Source organism: Drosophila arizonae, chromosome 5, assembly GCF_054131065.1.
Source record: "Drosophila arizonae isolate 15081-1271.41 chromosome 5, UAZ_ARI_1.0, whole genome shotgun sequence".
NCBI classification, from domain to species: domain Eukaryota; kingdom Metazoa; phylum Arthropoda; class Insecta; order Diptera; family Drosophilidae; genus Drosophila; species Drosophila arizonae.
In genome coordinates this window covers 26,876,664-26,897,541 of record NC_142925.1, presented here as the reverse complement: position 1 = coordinate 26,897,541, position 20,878 = coordinate 26,876,664, and the positions used below count along the sequence as shown (strand labels likewise).

At 38.4% G+C, this 20,878-nt stretch overlaps 6 protein-coding genes across 13 annotated transcripts; 1 reads left to right on the top strand and 5 right to left on the bottom strand.

Moving 5' to 3' along the window:
- Window positions 1-758: 758 nt before the first annotated feature.
- PIG-M (Phosphatidylinositol glycan anchor biosynthesis class M) lies at window positions 759-2,156 on the bottom strand. Its single transcript, XM_018010241.2, has one exon. It carries the CDS (start codon window positions 2,154-2,156, stop codon window positions 810-812), a length of 1,347 nt encoding a protein of 448 aa, XP_017865730.1. The 3' UTR covers window positions 759-809.
- Window positions 2,157-2,184: 28 nt separating this feature from the next.
- LOC108615624 (uncharacterized) lies at window positions 2,185-2,382 on the bottom strand. The gene has a single exon (XM_018010254.2). The coding sequence runs from the start codon at window positions 2,380-2,382 to the stop codon at window positions 2,185-2,187; it is 198 nt and encodes a 65-aa protein (XP_017865743.1).
- A 3-nt stretch (window positions 2,383-2,385) lies between these two features.
- LOC108615622 (uncharacterized) lies at window positions 2,386-2,649 on the bottom strand. The gene has a single exon (XM_018010250.2). It carries the CDS (start codon window positions 2,647-2,649, stop codon window positions 2,386-2,388), a length of 264 nt encoding a protein of 87 aa, XP_017865739.1.
- LOC108615623 (cx9C motif-containing protein 4) lies at window positions 2,519-3,285 on the bottom strand. Of its 2 annotated transcripts, XM_018010251.2 has the most exons (4): window positions 3,152-3,285; window positions 3,011-3,084; window positions 2,721-2,880; window positions 2,522-2,661 (listed from the first exon to the last, which is right to left on the bottom strand). In XM_018010251.2, the coding sequence occupies exons 2-4, from the start codon at window positions 3,072-3,074 to the stop codon at window positions 2,649-2,651; spliced, it is 237 nt and encodes a 78-aa protein (XP_017865740.1). In that variant the 5' UTR covers window positions 3,075-3,084; window positions 3,152-3,285; the 3' UTR covers window positions 2,522-2,648. The 2 variants fall into 2 exon arrangements, with proteins under 2 accessions (XP_089326626.1, XP_017865740.1); XM_089470500.1 differs by lacking the exon at window positions 3,152-3,285 and having other exon boundaries at window positions 2,519-2,658; window positions 3,011-3,151.
- A 131-nt stretch (window positions 3,286-3,416) lies between these two features.
- Window positions 3,417-4,897, top strand: NC2alpha (negative cofactor 2 alpha). Its single transcript, XM_018010247.2, has 2 exons — window positions 3,417-3,625; window positions 3,783-4,897. The coding sequence occupies exons 1-2, from the start codon at window positions 3,584-3,586 to the stop codon at window positions 4,794-4,796; spliced, it is 1,056 nt and encodes a 351-aa protein (XP_017865736.1). The 5' UTR covers window positions 3,417-3,583; the 3' UTR covers window positions 4,797-4,897.
- A 734-nt stretch (window positions 4,898-5,631) lies between these two features.
- arr (low-density lipoprotein receptor-related protein 6) lies at window positions 5,632-20,827 on the bottom strand. Of its 7 annotated transcripts, none has more exons than XM_089470473.1 (7): window positions 20,712-20,827; window positions 19,605-20,082; window positions 8,841-11,830; window positions 8,615-8,772; window positions 8,279-8,548; window positions 7,509-8,133; window positions 5,632-7,431 (listed from the first exon to the last, which is right to left on the bottom strand). In XM_089470473.1, exons 2-7 carry the CDS (start codon window positions 19,774-19,776, stop codon window positions 6,631-6,633), a joined length of 5,016 nt encoding a protein of 1,671 aa, XP_089326599.1. In that variant the 5' UTR covers window positions 19,777-20,082; window positions 20,712-20,827; the 3' UTR covers window positions 5,632-6,630. The 7 variants fall into 7 exon arrangements, with proteins under 7 accessions (XP_089326599.1, XP_089326600.1, XP_089326601.1 ...); XM_089470474.1 differs by having other exon boundaries at window positions 20,708-20,780; XM_089470475.1 differs by lacking the exon at window positions 20,712-20,827 and adding an exon at window positions 20,398-20,525.
- Between the last annotated feature and the right edge of the window lie 51 nt (window positions 20,828-20,878).

Here is a 20,878-nt window from a genome sequence, read left to right as displayed (position 1 = left end):
ATGCAGAAACGTGTTTTATTTAGTTGTAAACTTTATCTTGATTTACTGTATAATTCTGGTTTACTTATATATTTTATAATCGAAATTAAAGAAAAAATTGAAGAACATAGCCGATATTTAAGCGAAATATTTTATATATGTATGTAATAGCAATACACATATTAATGTTTCGAGTAAACGATTGAAAATGTGAATTCAGATGATTGATGGTTTTGTAATAGTGTATGTAACAGACCGAAGTACGCATGACAGGTCTCATAATGTACATTCTGTGCAGTGTGCACAAAGTGTAAAATTGCGTATGTGTGGGCGCAAATGTTCATACATATGTGTGTACATGTTGGAAGAGTGCTGCGTTGCACCCATTCGGCTTCATAATAAATGATAGCATATAAATCACAAATTGGTAGAACCTATGGCGTCCAATTACTCAAGTGTTTGTAAGTCCATTTCTTGCGATGAATCTGAATTTGTCTGAAAAATATCTGTTTGGCTCTTGCTGATTCTGTTTCTAATAAATACACACATTAACATAAATAAATACAAACATATGAAGGGAGTGTAGAATAACTGGATTATCTTCGCTTTGCAGGTGTCAGTGTCCGTGTATTTTCTCGCCTGGAGGTCCTGATTATAACACTAATTTTTGTGGGTGAAAGGTCTGCCAAGGTCATTTTAGTTGACCCAAGGTTTTAGTTGAATTTAAGGGATGAGAAAGTGCTTGTATAAATCTAAGTTTATATTAAGATATACATATGTACATGAATCCACATTTATTATTAATAGTACAATAATAGTATATTACATTATTATGGCTCGAAGTGGCTTATGAGTTGGGATAAAATATAGCTGTTAATAACAAAGAAAATTGCACTCTGGGTGCCAATCCAATAAAAAGTTGGCCATGATTGAAACTCTAATAAATATCCCGGAAGTAGCCAAAAAGCTTGTCCGCAAAGCCAAAGAAAGAGTAGCGATGTAGACTTTGCTAATGACAAAGTCTTCAAATTTCGTATGCATACAGGAAGCACAGCCAAATACCATATAAAGTACTGTGAAGTAACCACAGAATTATAAGTGACAATAACAAAGGCCAAAGTGAAAACACAAAAAGATAATGTACGCCTAGAACTTCCAAAACTAAAACTTAAATAAACTATAAGTAACAACTGAGGTGCTACTATAAGAAATCTTACAGTCGGTGATGATTCTCCAACTCCGTTTTCATTAGTCAGATATTGCAGCAAGAACTGAAGTGAAAAGTTATGGCGTACATCCTTTCGAATCAAGTGATACAAATATGCTTCATATATATATTTCCAGCCATAGAGAAAATAAAAAGTGGAAGTAAAGCTTACTAGTCCTATAAGTGTTCCGATTATTAGGTAAATCTGCTGTGTATTAGGAAACATTTTTTGCAACAGTCCGAGAGGCTTTTTTGATAGACCCGATATTGCCAAATAGTATGTTAAACTGAATACTATTGGATAGAGCCGTAAGTGTATAACGAATCCATGAACAAAACCTGCACAAAACGCAATCCAAAATTTAAACACCGAGTGTTGCGTTCTCATTAGAAGATATAGATTTAGTATTACAAAGAATCCGGTCATACTGTCACCATTCCCTCGGGTCGATATTACAGCCGTAAGCGGATTGTATAGCCAAAGGCAGGCAGAGACGCATGCAATTTTCGTGGTTTCTTCATCTCTGTGTTCTGGATTATGTGAAGATATCTTCATTGACCTTTCGTATTTCATGTGCGAATGGCTGAGCTCTTTCGTTCGAAATTCCAAACGCACTAAGGCATAAATAAGCAACCCTAGGAGTAGATCAAACAGTCCGTAAATCAATTTTCCTATTGCTGGATGTAAAATAACGTTTGGAATTTGAATGTAGGCCAATATGGGGCTATATCGGTAGGTGTGCCGAGCAAACGGTGTGTCTCCAATCAACACTAGTCGTGCCCCGTCCGTTATCACTTTATAATCAATGTCTGTATAAGGAACAGTTGATCTGTTGTCGTGTACTTGGGCATAGAAAATAAGCATAAGTCGGAGCACTGCAGAAATTACTAAATGTGATTGAATGTTTAAATTCAATAGGTTCTGTCCCTTATCCTGCAGCCACGAGGATTTCTTACTTTGCTCCGACATGTTGAACGCAGTGATTATAAAAATATATTTACAGCTTTGTTTTTAGGTCTTTGGCAGTTTTACGCATACAGTCTAAGAATTCCTTAAACTCGGTTTCGCAAACTTTCTGATGCACATTAATATCCCGAGATACGCACTTCGCATATAGTGTCGCTTTATCTGAACACTTTGTCAGCAGTAATGGATAGTTACGTAGTCGGATATTGGCCTTGCGTACAGATTCCATGCCTTAACGTTTATGTGCTGGTATAATGCCCTTCGAGGGTAAAGGGTCCGCTATGAATGCGTCGTACAGTGGTTTAGAGAAAAATATAAGCAATGATGAGGTCAAAAAAGTTATTTGAAATAGCCGCGGATTGCGCTTTATCCAAGAACGCTTCGGTAAAACAGCAGTTCTCTTGCGTATATTTGTTTGCTCCCTCTCTCTCTTGCTCAAAAAATCTGGAATATCTTTGGGCGGCTTGTATGAAGATACGGGTGTTGGTGTTGGCATTATTTGTTACTACTAGGAAACATTTTATTACTTTCGATTGTCTAGAATATATAAAATTTTGTGTACCATACCTGCGTGAAATCTTTGGTTTGATTTCAACTTCTGGATTTTGTAAATAAGATTTTTCCAAATTGATACCACTACAACACAGTGACTCCTTATGCCACTTAAGGCAGCACAAACGCATTTGCTCAAGCACCTCACTGCATCTATGTTCTTGAAAATTATGTTCTGCGAAAATATTTCAATTCACATATTTATTTTTTTTTTTTTATTTCTGCATGTATGTATGTATGTATATAGGTGCAGATTTATATTAAGTACCCATTGCATAATATCGTGGATCAATTCATTTACTTACCCACTAAACAAGCTTGTATAGCACAGGCGAAAGGCTTACATGGATCCTTATTAGCCTTAAACATCAATTAAAATCTGCTTAATTCGGGGAACCGAGTTGGATGAAATTGTTTATTAACTACGCAAAGCAAAGGTTACTTACTATCTTTAAATGATGTAAACGTTGACATTCACAGTGAATTCTATAAAGGTTGCCACACTGTCTAAATTTTGTTTATTTTAAATTCAAAGTTAAGACATTCACATTCAACAACAAGCGATTTGCAACGTTGCCCAGATATACATACATATTTCTTGTAAAGTGAATACAAAAATATTTTAAAACTCAGAAATGTTTAAAATGTATTTTTGATATTAATTTATAGTACAACTAGTTGTTTGTTTGAATCAAATTTGGTATATAGTATATTTCTGGGTGAATGCTGATTTAACTATATTTTATGTGAATTGTTGCCATTCCCAAATACCACTATTAGGAACTATTCTTGTGTAAAGACAAGCAAGTAAAAATTTAAGTCTTTTAATAGAACATATTATAGTTGTATTCGACGATATTAGACTAAACAGTGTATCAATGCCATCAAAAAAGAAAAAGTACAATGCACGGTTTCCAGCGGTAAGTTAAATGATATATAGAATCTTTAGTAGAAGTGCATTTAATGCGCAAAGTTCTGTGTGCATCATTATCGCAACGATGAGTTTATCAGTTTGTATTTGGTGCAAACGTAAAATGTGCATTGAAATAATTATGTGACCATTTTTTAAATTGACAGGGTCGCATTAAGAAAATTATGCAGAGTGATGAGGAAATTGGTAAGGTTGCACAGGCGGTACCTGTTATCATATCACGGACTTTGGAGCTATTTGTGGAGTCGCTTTTAACTAAAACTCTGCGTATAACAAATTCACGAAATGCTAAGACCTTATCGCCATCCCATATGAAACAGTGCATTATGTCTGAACAACGATTCGATTTTTTGAAAGAGCTAGTAAGAAATATACCAGATATCAGTGTCGCCGAAGAAGCTGCGTTTAACTATAATGACGATGATGTACAGAGCTCCGAAGAACAATACCCAGACTCGGATACACCATATGATTTAAGTCTGCCGTCGACTTCACTGCGACTGTTGCCCAATGGAAACAATTCTTACATGCGCTCTATTAGTTTAAATGGAGGTGGGCAAAAGCGAAACTACAATCCCTCTACGCCCTCAGTTGTAATGCAAACAGCCCCAGCGCTTGCACAGATTCATCATCAGACTGGTCCTTTGCCCACAAAGTTAGCACGGTCTGAGTCAATGCCTATATACACATCGCGTGGTAGGTCCAACGACACCAATGACCACAATAATAGACTACCACTAGACACTGCCATAGCTCCACCGATATGCGATTATGAGTTGCTCAACAAGCCTATAGTAAAAATCGATTATAGCAACGTTCAAATGACAACGACAACATCATGCCCATCAGGCGATGATAATGGCATTAGATCAACTGCCATGTTAAACCTTAATATTGCACCTCCAGTTATAAACATTGATCTTACAAATATTGTGACAACTGGTGCGCTGCCCGCTCCAACGAAGATTAGTTATGAAATAATGTCTTCAGATAAAACCAACATAAATGGAAACAATGACAATTCAATCTCTAAATTTGGATCGTCTGTCAATTATATCGATGAAATGAGCAAAACTCCAAGCATTCCAAGGCCCACTTCGGCATCAGCGCCAATAACCGAATCGCTTTTCGAATTAGATGAAGACTATGACAACATTTAAGTAGAATTTGTATAAATGCGTTTTTAAATTATTACAATACTATGTACTTTAGGTTTAAGTAAGCAATAATTTTAGCGAATAAAGACAATGTTGGATTTTAAGTTTTGAATTATTTTATATAACAAACCGCTGAATAATTGAAGCTATATAAAAAATGTGTACGACAAGCATGCACAATATTACACTATCAAATTTGTTTCCTTATCAACGAATAGTTGTGCTCAGCGACCTACCAAGTTGCGGCAATATAATATTGTATAGCTTCGATGTCAAAGTCTGACCTTTCTGAATTTTTTTAAAATTTTATTTGGATTGGCTCAGGTAATACAACATATGTATGTATGTATAATATATTAAAGTAGTAAAGGCTTCCTCTGCCGACTTTTACATTTTCTGTGCTCTGCATGAGATTTGTGTGTACAAAACTCGATAAATAATTTAAATATATATTTTCGAAATACTGCACATTTAATATATTAAAGGTAAAAACTCTCGTAGGTGTAGATTATACAAATACTTTTACAAGGATTTTTAAAGTATTCCCAAAATCAACAAAAGTTTTCTATTTAGAATTTTTTTAAAACTAAAAATCGTGGTCAAAAGGAAAACAATAAACACACATATTACACATATTACCGAGGCACTTTCGATGCTTATAACACTACAGAATTGAAACAAAAAAAACTAGCTATTAACAAAAAGTAAAGTATAACAAACCAAACATTTGGCCTGGAAAACTGTATTATTGGTAGTTACTAAGTACAAACAATGTATGTATTTTATAAATTTTGGCACGCGTTTTCGATTTGTATATCATTGATTAGACCTAATAAGATAATTTTATTATTAATTTTTATTGTAGAAATTGTAGACCATTGTTAGCGTACATTACTAATAAATGTCGTTCGGCAAATAAAACTTAACGAGATCGATATATATATAATGATTATAGCTATACTTTTTACACATGTCAATATTGATCAAGGTTAACAACACTAACATATTAAATATTAATTATCAAATGGCCTTCTTCATAAAAAATACATTTTAATATATACAATTTGTGTACAAACAAGTAAGACGACTCTAGTCGAGACTGCTCGACTAGGAGATACCCTGAACCCTCTAATCTGATATTCTAATCACTCTGCACTTCTATTCGGCACACATACATACACACGCACGTATTAGAACGCGCTCTGCTAACTGCGCTTGGGCTGCGCTGCAGTGTGGGCAACATTATACGAATTTATTTGTTGAATAATTTAATTTCTAGACTTACAATCTTAATGAAACTTTTAGAGCGCAATCATATGGTGAAAATGCATGTGCATTCCAAAGCACAAGTCTCTAGTACTTGAAATACGCCTTTTACAAAGGTGATGGTGAGGGGTGGATATAAGGGTGTGGGGTAAATTACAACAAAAATCGAAAATATATAAAATACATACATATAAGTCTACATTTAAAATTTGCAAGCTCTAAAGGTATAGGGGATATAATTAAATAACTAGCTTTCGATAAGGTTTTTTTTAAATCGATAATAAAATATCGGGGGTAGTTATCGATATTTAGACAAAAACTCTATATGCGCTTGATATAAACGGATTTTCAAGCCTCTAGCTCTCATATCATACGGACGGACGGACAGACAGACGGACAGGGCCAAATCGACTTAGCTCGTCGCCCTTATCAAGAATGTGGGGTCTGCCACGCCTCCTTCTGCCTGTTACATACTTTTAACAAAACCATTATACCCTGATTTCCCATTTTCAATGGGATAAGAATAAGAATAAGATAAGAACTTAAATCTTTAGATATAAGACTCGAAATGTTACGTAAATCCACGACTTGGCGATTGCACTGGCGATGGGGGAGGCGGTAGTGGTGAAAAATACGTAGAGCTGCGCGATGATGGCGATGGTGGACATGAAGACTCGGGCACAATGCGAACATCGCTATGATAATGCGAACGTGGAGTCGGAGGCGGAGGATATGGCTCGCTGTCATAGCCAAACTGAAGGCAGGCGGCAGCGGAAGTAGATGGCAATTTAGTGGCCCCACCATTGCTATTATTGCTATTTGATTTACAAGTATAGTTTGAGTCTGATTCGTCACATATATCCGTTGAGCACGGTGTGGGCGGAGGAGGCTGATTAATTATCTTGTAATGTCTGTAAGGACGACGCGAACGCGTTGCGGGTGAAGGTGGTGGATTGATGGGATACGCCACCATGCTACTACCATTGGTCGTTGAACTGGAGGCACCTGTTATGTGATTGCGATCATACGAGTTCACACTGTTTCTTGAGTTCAGTGTCGACATGCGAACCGCATCAGCTACGGAGGCAATTTTCGAAACTCTTTGTGATTTAGTAAGTGTCGACGGCGACAGAGGATCTGAGGCCTGATCATCCTTGGGCTCTGTGCGGCTTTTGCCTAAACGTGTTCGACAAAATTGTAGCAGATAAACAATGGAAAATATTATTATCATTGTGGCTCCAATTAAAATCATAAAAATGCGTTTATCAGATGCTGGTGCCATACGTCGCTGTAGGCAAATGTCCACAGATTCATCAGCTCCATCAGCACAGTTTTCCCAGCCATCACAGAGTAGGGCCGCCGAGATGCAAAGCTAAAAAAAAAAAAAGCTGAATCGTCAATATTCGCTTTTTACAATAATCCTTGATAAAAAGGCACTCGTTTCCTTACCTTATTTATGGGACATTGAAATTCACCTGGTCGCTTGCAGCAGTCTGCTTCATCATGGCCATTGGCACAGTTTGTAGTTCCATCGCAGACCAGTGATCTATCAATACATTCTCCAGACTGACAGCTGAACTGATCCACTCGGCATGAAGGACATCCAATTTCGTCTGACTTGTCAGGACAATCTTTTTGGCCGTCACAGCGCCATGACGCTGGTATGCAATCTTTGTTCATATCACTATTTCCTGCCACTGGTGCTGCACAGGTAAAGTGACCAGGTCCACAGGCAGGCAAAGCGCCACAGTTTTCCCTGTCCTCGAGCAACATTAAATGCTTGGGACAGGAACAAATATCGCGTGGGTGCTTCACTTCTTCGTCGTTTGCTATGCAAATATGTGAGCACTTGGTATGACTATGTAAGCAGGTATGATTACGAAATAGTTTTGCATCCGGAGTCCACACAGCTCGGATATCCGTAATTTGTGGTAATCGCTGAAGCTCTGCTGAGCGATGTTCTCCCGTCACTGTAATTCGTTCCACTCCAGTTTTGTCATCCAACCAGTAGACAAATCCACCTAGCGCCGCAATGTTGATAACCTGTGAGATGTGCATGGACACAAGTGTTTTTCTAGGAGTAATAGAATAAGTTAGAAAATGCTAAATCAGTCTAAGGCTAATTAAGTATGATCTAAAATGCCTTGCTTTACAGTCTTGGGTCTACATCATAAGTACATAAGTTTTAATGTCAAATCAAATTTATGGTGTTCACTTACACGTTCTTCCCATTGATATCCATTGCATCAATTCGCTTTCCATGTGCATAATAAATCATATCGGACTGTTGATCCAAGGCAATTGTAGTAACACCCTCAAGCTTGTAAGCAAGCTCCATGCGCTCATTGCCATCTACACGAGCTCTTATAATAGCTTGATGACTGCCCACATCCGACCAAAATATTAACCGTTTTAACGAATGTACAGCAATATTTCGTGGCTTTTCTGAATCCCCGGTATCAATTACACCAATTGACTCTCCAATAAAGCTAAATGTTCATAGTCACGTTTTATAATATTTTTCTTATTTACTTTTTCTTTTCAATATTATATACCTGGTTACATTGATGCTGTTTGAATACGAGCACGTCCAGAAGAGTAATCGACCAATAATGTCTATGGCAATGTCGAATGGTTGTCCAGAATTTACCAGCACAGTTGTTTTGGTACCATTTGCCAAAGACCTTTTAATGCTGTGACTGCGTCCCTCGATCTAACAAAAAAGAAAAAATTTGACTACAATAGCAACCTTAATCACCTCAATATTGTTTAAATGCTTACCCAGTATATATGATGCGTTATGGGATCATAATCGACAGCCCTTATATTCTTGCCTGAAACCGGCAATGGCACATTGGGACAATCCGTTGTATTTGGAAGCAAGCGGCCAAAGCTGTTACGCTGACTAAAGATGATGTAGTTCCGTGGCGGTATGCACGACACGCCATCCTTGGCAATCTGGTAATGTGTGGGGCAGGCGCAGGTCATGCCGCGTTTACTTGGCTGAGCAAGGCATAAATGTTGGCAGTTGCCGTTATTTATTTTACAGGGATTACTGCCCGTCTGCCTCTGTTCGTTGAAAACTAGCAGTGAGGTTATGTATGTCATGCCAGAGTGCACAAGACTGCGATTTTGTCCTGTTACTTTGTGCACGCGCTCAATATCTCCAGTGTTCCAGTCACTCCAATAAATGTAGTCTCGATATAAAGATACAGCGTAAGGTTCATCGATGTCACTATTTACTAGGAACTGTCGGCGTTTCCCATCCCAGTCGGCACACTCAATCTTTGCTGGTCGCGATTGCGTTGCCCAGTAAATACGTCTATTGTCCTGATCAAAAGTCAACCCCGCGGCGTGATTAGCAGCTGCGATAATTGTTTGTAGTTCATTGCCATCCATTGTGGCGCGGCGAATAGAATCGGATGGAGATTCCGTCCAGTACATATAGCCGCGACGTGGCTCTAGTACAAGAGAACGGGGCTCTTCCACTCCCTTCCATAGGAGTACCCGACGATTGCTTCCATCGAGACGAGCCACTTCAATCCGCCGTGCTTCTGCGTCCGACCAGTATATATTTTGACCTAGCCAATCAACGGCAATGCCGTCAGGTCCAATCAGGCCAGAATCAACAATGCGCTGTACAAATGACCCGTTGAGGAATGCCCGATATATGGATTTAGCCTTTTGATCCGTCCAATAAATACGGCGCTCAGCTACAGATACATCCAGGGAATGGGCATCGCGTACATCTTTAAAGGGAATGCGCTCATCGTTGTGATTCCCCTCATTGTATTCAATAGATATTCGACCAATATGCTCCTGACGAGAGAATAATAAAAAGGCGGCTGGTACTACACATGTGCGCTTGTCATTGGACAGTTCATAATCGATGGCACAGCGGCAGACGTAGTCCCGTGGACGATTTAAGCACAGATGAGAGCATCCACCATTACGGTCAGCACAGGCATTTAGCCCTCGCACCTCGCGAAGTCGAGTTACTTTCAAACCCATTAGATCAGGATATTGATCAACAACTACAATACGATTGTTGCCTGTGATTTTATGGGCTCGATCAATAGAGCGACGTTGCCAATCTGTCCAGTAGAGATAATCATCCAAGATACTTAATCCAAACAAATGCTTGAGATTCTCGCTGATAACAACGCGTCTGTCCGATCCGTCCATATTAGCAACCTCTATTTTATCGGTTTTTCCATCACACCAGTATATGGTTTTATGTTCGATATCCAGAGCAATTCCATTGGGCCAACCAAGATTCTCTGATACGAGAACAACACGTTCAGAGCCATCGAGCGATGCACGCTCAACTTTGGGCTTACGCTCGTTCCAATCACTCCAAAACATCCATCCAAGCGACGGAGCCACAGCAATGGCACGCGGCTCTTCTAGGTGCTCGTAGATAAGTACCTTACGCGCTGAACCATCTAAACGACATACTTCAATGCGATCGGTCACAGTGTCAGTCCAGTAAAGATTACGTGCCAGCCAATCCAAGGCTAAACCGTCAGGGTGTCGCACCTCAGAGGTAACAAAATCAGTAACCCCGCTACCATCTATGTGGGACCGCCTAATAGTATAGGCCTCTACATCAGACCAATAAATATGTTCATCTACAGGATCATAATCAATAGCAATAGCATACTTGACTTTGCCAAGAGGCAGAGGGAAAATCGTGTAATCGGGCGAATCGAGTGATATTTTGCTAATTTGAGTTCTTTGCACTATGAATAACATTTCCTGCGAATCATTGGCGCAACTATTGGGGGTCAACAGCTTCACACCCGTAGGACAGGCGCAGCTATAGCCTTGCGTATTGGTCGATAGTAAACACAAATGTGAACAGTTGCCATTATTCTGAGCACATGGATTATTTTCAAAGGGCTGCAATGACGGCGACCAGGCACGCACAGAGTTGGGCGCCTTTGTCGTATCAATAAGCTCTTTCAGCTCCTTAGTCTGCAAATCTAAAGCATTTAGAGAGTCGCGTAACCAGTCAGTCCAGTATAAGCGATTTTCGAAGTATGTCAAACTAAAGGGATACTTTAGATTGTTAACTATAGTGCGTCGATTACTTCCATCAAGCTTCATGACATCAATGAAACGATACTTCCCGTCCGTCCAGTATATCAGTTCACTTTGTAAATCAACAGCTAAGCCGTTCGGCCAAAACACATTTTCTTTTACTAGAGTCATGCGACTCAAGGGATCTCCATCCATTCCAGCGCGCTCAATCTTGGGATACTCCCCCCAGTCTGTCCATATCAGTAGCCGCTTGGCGGGTACTACGGCTATAGCACGTGGTTGATCCAAATCCGTCCAGAAAAGGACCTTTTGGTAGCAGCCATCCAGTGTTGCAACTTCAATCCGATTTTTCTCACCATCCGTCCAGTAGATTTTATCCGTATACCAGTCGATGGCTATACCCTCCGGTTTATCCAGGCCCGTTGATATCACAGTTTGTTTGGCAGCCTTGGCCAGGGGCTGGGAGGAATTTGTCGAAGCACATTCTATAATTTCACGGCCACAGTCCGTCCAACATACTAAATTTTTAGCATAGTAGAAGTCTATGGCCATCGCATCAGCTAAGTCTTTAACTATCACATCGACTTGAGGTCCACCCGTTGGCTTCGTTATGTTAGCTACTTGGATGTCGTGCCTAGTAGTGAATAAAAGCGTTGCTGGTGTGTTGATGAACTGTTGAGCACTTGAAGAAGTAGACACCGTCGAGGAAGCAACCAATGGCCCGTGCACTATAAATAAAATAATATTTAAAACGTACGGTGAGTACAGTTTTCAAATAATAATACACAGACAGAAGCAGATGGGATCTCTTTAATATAATCTATTCAACGTCTTTTCACTTTAACAAACAAATATCTTTATAAAATTCAACATAAAATGCCAACAAGCTATGTGTATTTCATAGCTCGCAAATAACTGTTAACACTTTTTTTTGTCTGCAAATAAGTGTCTTTCACTGAACCAATCAAAACAAGTAAGAACGTTGCAATCGGGCGATACCGTAGCAGAAGACTCATTCACAGCCCAAACGCTGTCAACCAGAGTATATAGTGCAATTTTCAAGTCTAGTGCGCAGCAAAAAACACGGCATGATGCCATTAAAATTGGAAAATCATCGATAGATATTGCATTCAAATTACATACATATATAATTTATACAATTTTCATTTTTATTATATATTTATATCCATTCATTGGATACCGGCTTCAAGCTAACAGCAGATCAGCGCGATTTTCCTATGCTTGTGCACACACTCCTCGTCTATTCTATGCGTACAGACAGAAGCGCGCCTTTTCTCACATTCTTAGAATTTCGATTGATTTCTGGACTTTCTAGCCGTTACTGTAGTTTTGTCTGATGACGCTCTCTTATTAAGCTATTCTATTTTAGCAACTGATTGCTCGAGCAAAGCAGTGGCGCGGGTGCTAAGGGCGACGCAATTAATGTTAGAGTAGGGGAGTTTCGAACCTTTACTGTGTTATTTTTTTATTTTTTCATACATATTTCGTTTTTTATAAAATAGATATTTTATTGGGAAGGTGCGAGCTTGACTGAATGGCACTTAATACTTTTCATTTTCTTAGTCGAATAATTTTATAAGTTTAAATTTGTTTCTTCTTAAATAGCCCTCAAATACATATACGCAAATACATACATACATGTATACATGTATATATACATGTATATATACATGTATATATAATTATATATGTAAGCCTGCACGCATAGCATCAAGCATTCCAGCCTTATACACGCGCTCATTTGTATGTGTGTATGTATGTATGTACACATAAATGCGTACTCTAGCATATTCTAAGAATCCCGTTGCGATTGATTTGTCTTTGCATTGTTTTTGAATTTCCAGCCGCTACGCTGGCTTTTCTTTGCTATGCGGCGTCATAACAATAATGTGATTTCGTTTTAACTACTCTTGATCGAAACGACGCGGTGGTGCTGTAGGCTGAAGCGCCGACGATCTTTATCTTAGCTATTTTGACAAACATGCTGTTTGGGTTGGGTGCGAGTTCAAATCCCGCTGAAAACACTTTTTTGTAAATTGCAAATTTTTGTTATTTTAGCTTTTTTATATTTTATTAATTTTATAAAAATGTTTCCTTCCGTGCTATCAATGCCTATTAAGCCTACTTATGTGTACATATACATAAATAGATGGCTGACGCATATAAATGTCGCAATTCGGGCACTGTAAATGCCGATTGCCACGCCCCTAGTGGCCGTAGACTCCTCAATTTTAGCCAGTTTTTAGAACGAGCAACCGGTTACCTAAATGCAAAATTTGAATTCTTACGCTCAAAAAATGTGAAAATTACAGGGTATTTTTTTATATGCCACGCCCCTAAAGAGGCTTAGAGGAGGCCACCAGTAACTTAACTATCCAAATTTGAAGCTTCTAGCTCTTAAACTGTAGGAGATATAAACTTGTGCGGTTTGCCACGCCCCCTATAGGCGGACATATATCTACCATAGCTCGTTGGACGTGGGTGGTCAATCCGCGTATATATACAAAATTTCAGGTCTCTAGCATCAATAGTGCCTAAAATATAGCAGAATTCGAAAAATCACTATATCTTCAGGTCCGATTTTCCACGCCCCTAGAGGGCGATTTTTTCTCCTATCTTCATAGAATTAAAACATCAGCTTACATGCAAAATTTCAGCATTCTAGGATTATAACTTTAGGAGATACAGTTTTATCCGATTTGCCACGCCCCTAATGGGCGGAGATATATCCGCCATAGCTTGTGATCTTGGGTGATCGGCGTGGACCTACATACCAAATTTCAGCTTTCTAGCTCTTCAACAAACATGATTTCTGGTATATCGGAAAATGAATTTTTCGATTTGCCACGCCCCTAGTGGGCGGATCGGGAAAATTTTAACACTTTATAAATCGGATATACACGAGTCTGTGTTCCAAATTTCAAGTCTCTAGCTTCAATAGCGCCGAAATAGATTGCGTTCATACGGACAGACGGACAGACGGACGGACAGCAAGACGGACATTGCACAAAACCAATATACTCATTTCACATTCGTGAATGAGTCTAAAAACTCAGGCAGAAACTGTTTTTGTCGCGTCTGGCTTAGCTCGCTCGCGCTCTGAGGGAGACCGTTATTTCTGTTTTCGTTTCGTTCAAGTCAAACACTGATCGTTTGCTTGAAATAAATGAAGCAAACTGTCAGTTGCGTTTGTATGGGTAATCACGCGCGATTGTTGCGTTCTTTTTGTATGTATGTATGCATGTATTTACATGACTACTTTGTGTGAGCGAAAACCGTATTACTCTTTACCCGACACTCATGTGAGAACGTCACACGAATGAGTCATTGCATTGCGTCTGACCGAAACAGAACTGTTAGAAAACGTCTTCGCTCTGTTTTCGGAAAAAAATCAATTTCAATTAAATTGTATATATACTAACATACAGTAACAAAATTTAAAACAATTAAGATGGCTCTAGTCGAGACTGCTCAACTACGAGATACCCTGAACCCTCTAGGCTAATATTCTACTCATTCTGCACTTCTTTTATGCACACATGCACACACACGCATCCACACGCACGTATAATCACGCGCTCTGCTAGTTGCGCAGTAAGTAGCGACTGTGCTTGGGCAATATTATGAGGATTTATTTGTTGAATAATTTTTTTTTTGTAGACACACAATCTTAATGAAGCTTTCAGAACATAATCATACTGCTTATTCCAAAGCACAAGTCTCTAGTACTTGAAATGCGTACAAATTGTGGGCAAAGGGGGTGTGGTATCCAAAATCTGGAAATTATAAAATCTTCGTATCGATCAACTGTATATACACAGTAATACTTAAGTCTCTAGGTCTAAACGTGTTCGAATTAGGCTAAAAAACAAAATCAATTTTTCGATTATTCTCAATAAAAAAGTTATCGAAAAAATAATAAAATAAATTTCAGCTCTCTAGCTCTTATAACTTCTGAGATCGACGCAATCATACGGACAGACGGACAGGGCTATATCGACTCAGCTCGTCATGCTGATTAAGAATATATCACAAAACCATTATACCCTGATTTTCCATTTTCAATGGTTTCAGGGAACAAAAAGCTTCTCCTGTAAAATTTCATTTTTCGACATACGATCATATTGCGGAAATGCGACGATATTTTACATGACCGGCTTTCATAATTATACCGACTCTAACCTCGATGCATTGGGATTTATGATTAAAGACAAAATAGTAAAAAAAAATTTGATTAATAACTATGCTGGATAGAGCCAGCTTCACTTTAACTTCATAATAAATCTCATAAGTGGTACCGCTCGGCGCAGAAATAACCATATGCAAAATGCGTAATGCGGAATGCAAAATATGTGAAATGAGTGCAAGTACTCTTTCCTAGAACTGAAAAAGTCGAGGTTGCATAACTTTAAGTGAACATTGCTGCACGGTTGTTCATTAATGCAACGCAAGCCCATTCCTATTCCCACGACTTCTCCTCACGCAAAGTCCGTGCAAGTGCTACGAGCAACGTTAGTCGAGGGCACCTGCACAGGCGGTTATCTCTGGCAGTTGCAGATATTTAATTGCGTTGAGGGTTTGATTAGCTAAATACAGACGGCTGATGGTAGGAAAGGGAATGGCTGCCGGCAAACCACGTGGTAGACAGCCATTAGACTATGTGCTGCTGCTTTAATTTGAATGCACACACCGAAGGACGAAATGCTAGTACCTCATATTTTAAAACTAAAAGCACTTTACTTGTTCAACTCATATCAATTGTATGTAAACTACTTGAAGAGATTACCCTGCACTCTGCACCCTGCACAGAGCGGCTGCTAATCATCCCCACCTTTAGCAGTGGTTTGAAACTTTAAATTTGGCGATCTCGATGACTATATGTATACTATATATGTATATGTATAAATACCGAAGTGTACTGTAATATATATACATATGTACATTATTCAATTTAAGTCTCTTGGTTTTGCGGTTTTCCAGCCAACGGTCAGTCGGACGGACGAATATGGCTAGATTGATACACGAGTTAAAGGTCAAGCTCAAACGTGAGGAGAGTATGTTTTGTAGGTTGAAATCATTTAAATCGTTTGCATTAACAACGTGCCTTGTCTACATTCACTTCTATGTACTCTGTGCTTAGCTTACTACGAGGAGATCCCCTGAACTCTTCGACTGATATTCGCTTCCTTTCTGCTTACATGCACACACACACGCACACAGGCATACGTACGCACGCATAAACACGCATTGGCTTCAGCGTGGGCCTACTATGGGAACTTAATTGTTTAATAACTTTTCTTGTAAATGGAAATACGCCTTTTACAAATTTAGTGCTGAGCTTCTTATCGAAATTATATAAAATATCGAAATTATGTAAAATACATATGAGCCTATATTTAAAGATGTAAGGTGCAGGAGATATAATTTAATAACTAATTTTCGATTAAGTTTTTAATCAATAACAAACAAGTAAGAACGTTGCAGTCGGGCGTTACCGACTGCGGAATACTCATTCACATCCCATCAACAATTTAGTAGTTAAGTTTCGTTCTAATACTGTAGAATATACAGGTTTTTCCGATTTGCCACGCCCCAACTGGGCGTAGACACCTCATTTTTGGTCAGTTTTTAGAAAGAGATAACGTTACCCTAACTGCAAAGTTTGAATGCTTACCCTAAAAAAATGTGAAAATTACAGGGTATTTTTCGATATGCCACGCCCCTAAAGAGGCGTAAAAATTATTTTTGGGGAATCGATAGAGGAGGCTACCAGTAACTCAACTATCCAAATTTGAAGCTTCTAGCTATTATACTTTAGGAGATATAAACTTTTGCGGTTTGCCACGCCCCCTGTGGGCGGACATATATCCGACAAAACTTTTTGGTCTTGGGTGATCAGTCCGAGTATATATACAAAATTTGAGGTCTCTGCCATCAATAGTGTCCAAAATATAGGAGAATTTAAAAAATCACTATATCTTCAGGTCCGATTTGCCACGCCCCCAACGGGCGTAGACTTATAATTTATCTTCAGACTTTATAGAATCATACCATTAGCTGACGTGCAAAATTTCAGCATTCTAGGTTTACAACTTTAGGAGATACAGTTTTATCCGATTTGCCACGCCCCCAATGGGCGTAGATATATCCGCCATAGCTTGTGATCTTGGGTGGTCAACGCGGACCTACATACCAAGTTTCAGCTTTCTAGCTCTTCAACAAACATGATTTCTGGTATATCGGAAAATGCATTTTCCGATTTGCCACGCCCCTAGTGGGCGGATCGGGAAAATTTTAACACTTTATAAATCGGAGATATACACGAGTATGTGTTCCAAATTTCAAGTCTCTAGCTTCAATAGCGCCGAAATAGATTGCGTTCATACGGACAGACGGACAGACGGACAGACGGACGGACGGACAGACGGACAGACGGACAGACGGACGGACAGCAAGACGGACATTGCACAAAACCAATATACTGATTCACTTTCGTGAATGAGTATAAAAAATATGAGATAGAAAAACGTGATATACACGGACCTAGGAGAAAACATTTATATCTTATGAGATCGACGCGTTCATGCATACGGACAGAGAAAAAATGACTCAGATCGTCGCCCTGATCAAGAATATAATATATACTTTATGGGGTCTTACATACATATTATGCCTGATTTCCCATTGAAATTTGGTTCAGCGTATAAAAAATGTTATTACCTCATGAAAGCCTGTCCTAATAAAATAGTTTTTCCACCAATTCTGCAGATATTACAGCCACGGTCAGATGCATTCATTCGCATCACCTATGTTGGATTTTCCTTTGGCCCAATCCTTCTCCCAGACCAGCTCAAGCCCGCGCACAACACAATATTTATAAACCAAACGCTAGCTCGGTAAGGGTGGTGGCATTCTCGTTCAGCTGCTGCTGCTGTTTTTATACCCTGAACCCATTGAAAATAGGAAATCAGGGTATAATGGTTTAGTGAAAAAATATGCAACGGGCAGAAGGAATCATCGCAGACCACATAAAGTATAAATATTCTTGATCTTCAGCCTAATTTGAACACTTTTAGACGTAGAGACTTCAGATTTACTGTGTATATACAGTTGATCGATACAAAGATTTTGTTATTTACAGATTTTGGATACCACGCCCCCCTTCGCCCACAATTTGTAAAAAACGCATTTCAAGTACTAGAGACTTGTGCTTTGGAACACACATTTTCACCATATAATTACGCTCTGAAAGTTTCATAAAAATTGTATGTCTACAAAAGAAATTATTGAACAATTAAATTCCCATAATATTGCCCACACTGCAGCGCAGCCCAAGCGCAGTCGCTGCTAACTGCGCAGTCAGCAGAGCGCGTGATTATACGTGCGTATTGATGCGTGTGTAGGCATATATGCATAAAAGAAGTGCAGAATGAGTAAAATATCAGCTTAGAGGCTTCAGAGTATCTCCTAGTCGAGTAGTCTCGACTTGTTATTTATTTCCCTTTAAGGTTTTCCATTCAAACACCAATTTACATCTTTAATATTTAGTTAAGCAGTCGATAAATATGTAAATAAGTGTAGTTCGCTCAAATATGAATTTTTTTAGTCAACTTAGCAGTTGATAAACATAAAATTGGATTTTCTCATAAAATGAGAGAAGACATTTTGGTATACATCAGTAAAATCAGTAAGTTGATGCACTTCAATATGGCGTTTGACCTGGATATATCTTATGTATTAGCATGCATTGAGATGAATGCTCACCGTGGACACATTACAACAGTGCTTAAGAATAGTAAATAATATTGGTAGTTATTTTCTCTGCTGTCGTTTGTTTACTGTTGGGACCACTAAGGACTGGAATCAGTTTTATTACATTTATAAGCATAACAAGCACATTGAAAGGTTCAATATGCATATTTAATGATAGTCTTAATATGTCTCTAACAAAACACCGAGGCCTTTAAAATCTATTGATGAGGACGCGTACAGAACACATATAGTTACAATATGCGCTATACGTCACATTCTAAGATGCTAGACAGACTATAAAAAATGTACATATATAAAATACCGTTTTGCTCGTCGCAGAACGCAGACATGACGGGAGGTAGTCGGTTTAAATCCGACGAGAGCCAATGCACGGTACGAACCACATCGCAATCGCACACGACTGCATAAATACAGATGTATATGCACATACATATGTATGTACATTTGTATATATACTGCACCTTGTTAGCAAGGATAGAATCTAAATGATTAAAAGCGCTCAATTCCAAATTCTATCAAAATTAATGTCGTTTAAATTAAAGGAGTGCGCATAAATGAAATGAATTTATAGCAAGCCGCCACTCTCATAGATCGCCATCATTCACAATATTGTAAATATTACATTATTACAGCAATGCTAGATGTAAACATATTTGAGATTAATTTAATTACACCAACAATTTTTAAGGGATTATCATATACCATTACCATTTTTGTACTGAAAAGTTTTAGAGATGCAGCAGCAAATGATGAAAATATTTACCACATAACTTAAGTGGGAAATTCTGCTGAAATTTGTTACACATTTTGTCAGCGTTACTTTGCGAAATTGTTTAAACTTAATATTATTATAATCACTTCTGTGTGGACGACGAGTCATTTTAGACGCTCAGACCCAAGAACAAAATCATTGGAAATAAAAATTCGGAGAAGAGCAAATCAACCGGACACCACTGTCACAATTTTGAGTTTTCCGATGCCCAAGTATATTGCATTTTTTCACACAGATACATTTTTTCACATAACGCCAATTGTTAATACAGATTTGGGCGTCACGGCCTTGCCTTACTTCCGTTCTTGTTTTTGCTTTTGCAAGAAATGCGCCATTGTTATGATTAAGTATTGTGCGTCGGTTTTATTGTGTTGTTTCCTTTGGTAGAGTCTTAGACGTGGAACATGCCGGTAACTGTAAATACACAAATTTGTTAAGCAATGACACTAGCTTGACGTTTTACAAGTCTCTATCTATAGCAAGTCATATTTTTCGCTTCGTGGGGCCATACGTTAGATATATGTACATTTATTTAAATTACACCTGGTTGAAACTTGTTTTTTGTTTTTACACTGAAGCAACACACACAACTAAAAAGACGATGTACACAATATTTTAAAATAATGCGAGAACGCATCGCTAACGCGATTTACACTTGAAACGACATACGAGACGCAAAGCGGAAGCCATTTTGTTGCAATTTGTTTGAATAACTTTAGTTTATTAAACCTTGTGATGCTTCTATTCCACGCTCGATACTAATCGTCGAGTAGTACTCGATACTACATGTAAGCAGCCATATACCAGTTCAGCCATTCAGCAATCATAACAGAAAAACTAACTTTAGCATTGACTAATCTGTTATTAACAGAATATGATTAATTTCGGACAAGCCTTTAAAATTTCTTTGAATCTAATGTAATTATTTAACTTTCACATCATAGATAAATAATTTGAAAAAAATAAACAAAAATCGGCGAAAATGATTGTTTAGTCTAGTACCCTTAGATAATGTTCAATAATTCCGTATTTTACATACATACATAAGTATGTGGTCCTTTTTATAGCCCAAAACCAGATTATTGTCTATTTTAGTTAGAACACTGACCAGAGAACACATAGACTAGACATGTAGAACAAATTTTTCTACAGCAGAAAATGTTAAGTTGGTCGACCACTTTACTTCGTATTTGCTCGGCTCGGTCGCTGG

Coding starts and splice junctions, on each gene's coding strand:
- arr (XM_089470473.1), bottom strand. CDS start 19,776: ATGACTCGTCGTCCACACAGAAGTGATTATAATAATATTAAGTTTAAA. Junction 8,773..8,840: donor TAACGCATCATATATACTGG/GTAAGCATTTAA, acceptor CTTTTTTGTTAG/ATCGAGGGACGCAGTCACAG. Junction 7,432..7,508: donor TTCAATGTCCCATAAATAAG/GTAAGGAAACGA, acceptor TTTTTTTTTTAG/CTTTGCATCTCGGCGGCCCT.
- LOC108615622 (XM_018010250.2), bottom strand. CDS start 2,649: ATGCCAACACCAACACCCGTATCTTCATACAAGCCGCCCAAAGATATT.
- PIG-M (XM_018010241.2), bottom strand. CDS start 2,156: ATGTCGGAGCAAAGTAAGAAATCCTCGTGGCTGCAGGATAAGGGACAG.
- LOC108615624 (XM_018010254.2), bottom strand. CDS start 2,382: ATGGAATCTGTACGCAAGGCCAATATCCGACTACGTAACTATCCATTA.
- NC2alpha (XM_018010247.2), top strand. CDS start 3,584: ATGCCATCAAAAAAGAAAAAGTACAATGCACGGTTTCCAGCG. Junction 3,626..3,782: donor ACAATGCACGGTTTCCAGCG/GTAAGTTAAATG, acceptor TTAAATTGACAG/GGTCGCATTAAGAAAATTAT.
- LOC108615623 (XM_018010251.2), bottom strand. CDS start 3,074: ATGTTTAAGGCTAATAAGGATCCATGTAAGCCTTTCGCCTGTGCTATA. Junction 2,881..3,010: donor TATACAAGCTTGTTTAGTGG/GTAAGTAAATGA, acceptor ATATTTTCGCAG/AACATAATTTTCAAGAACAT.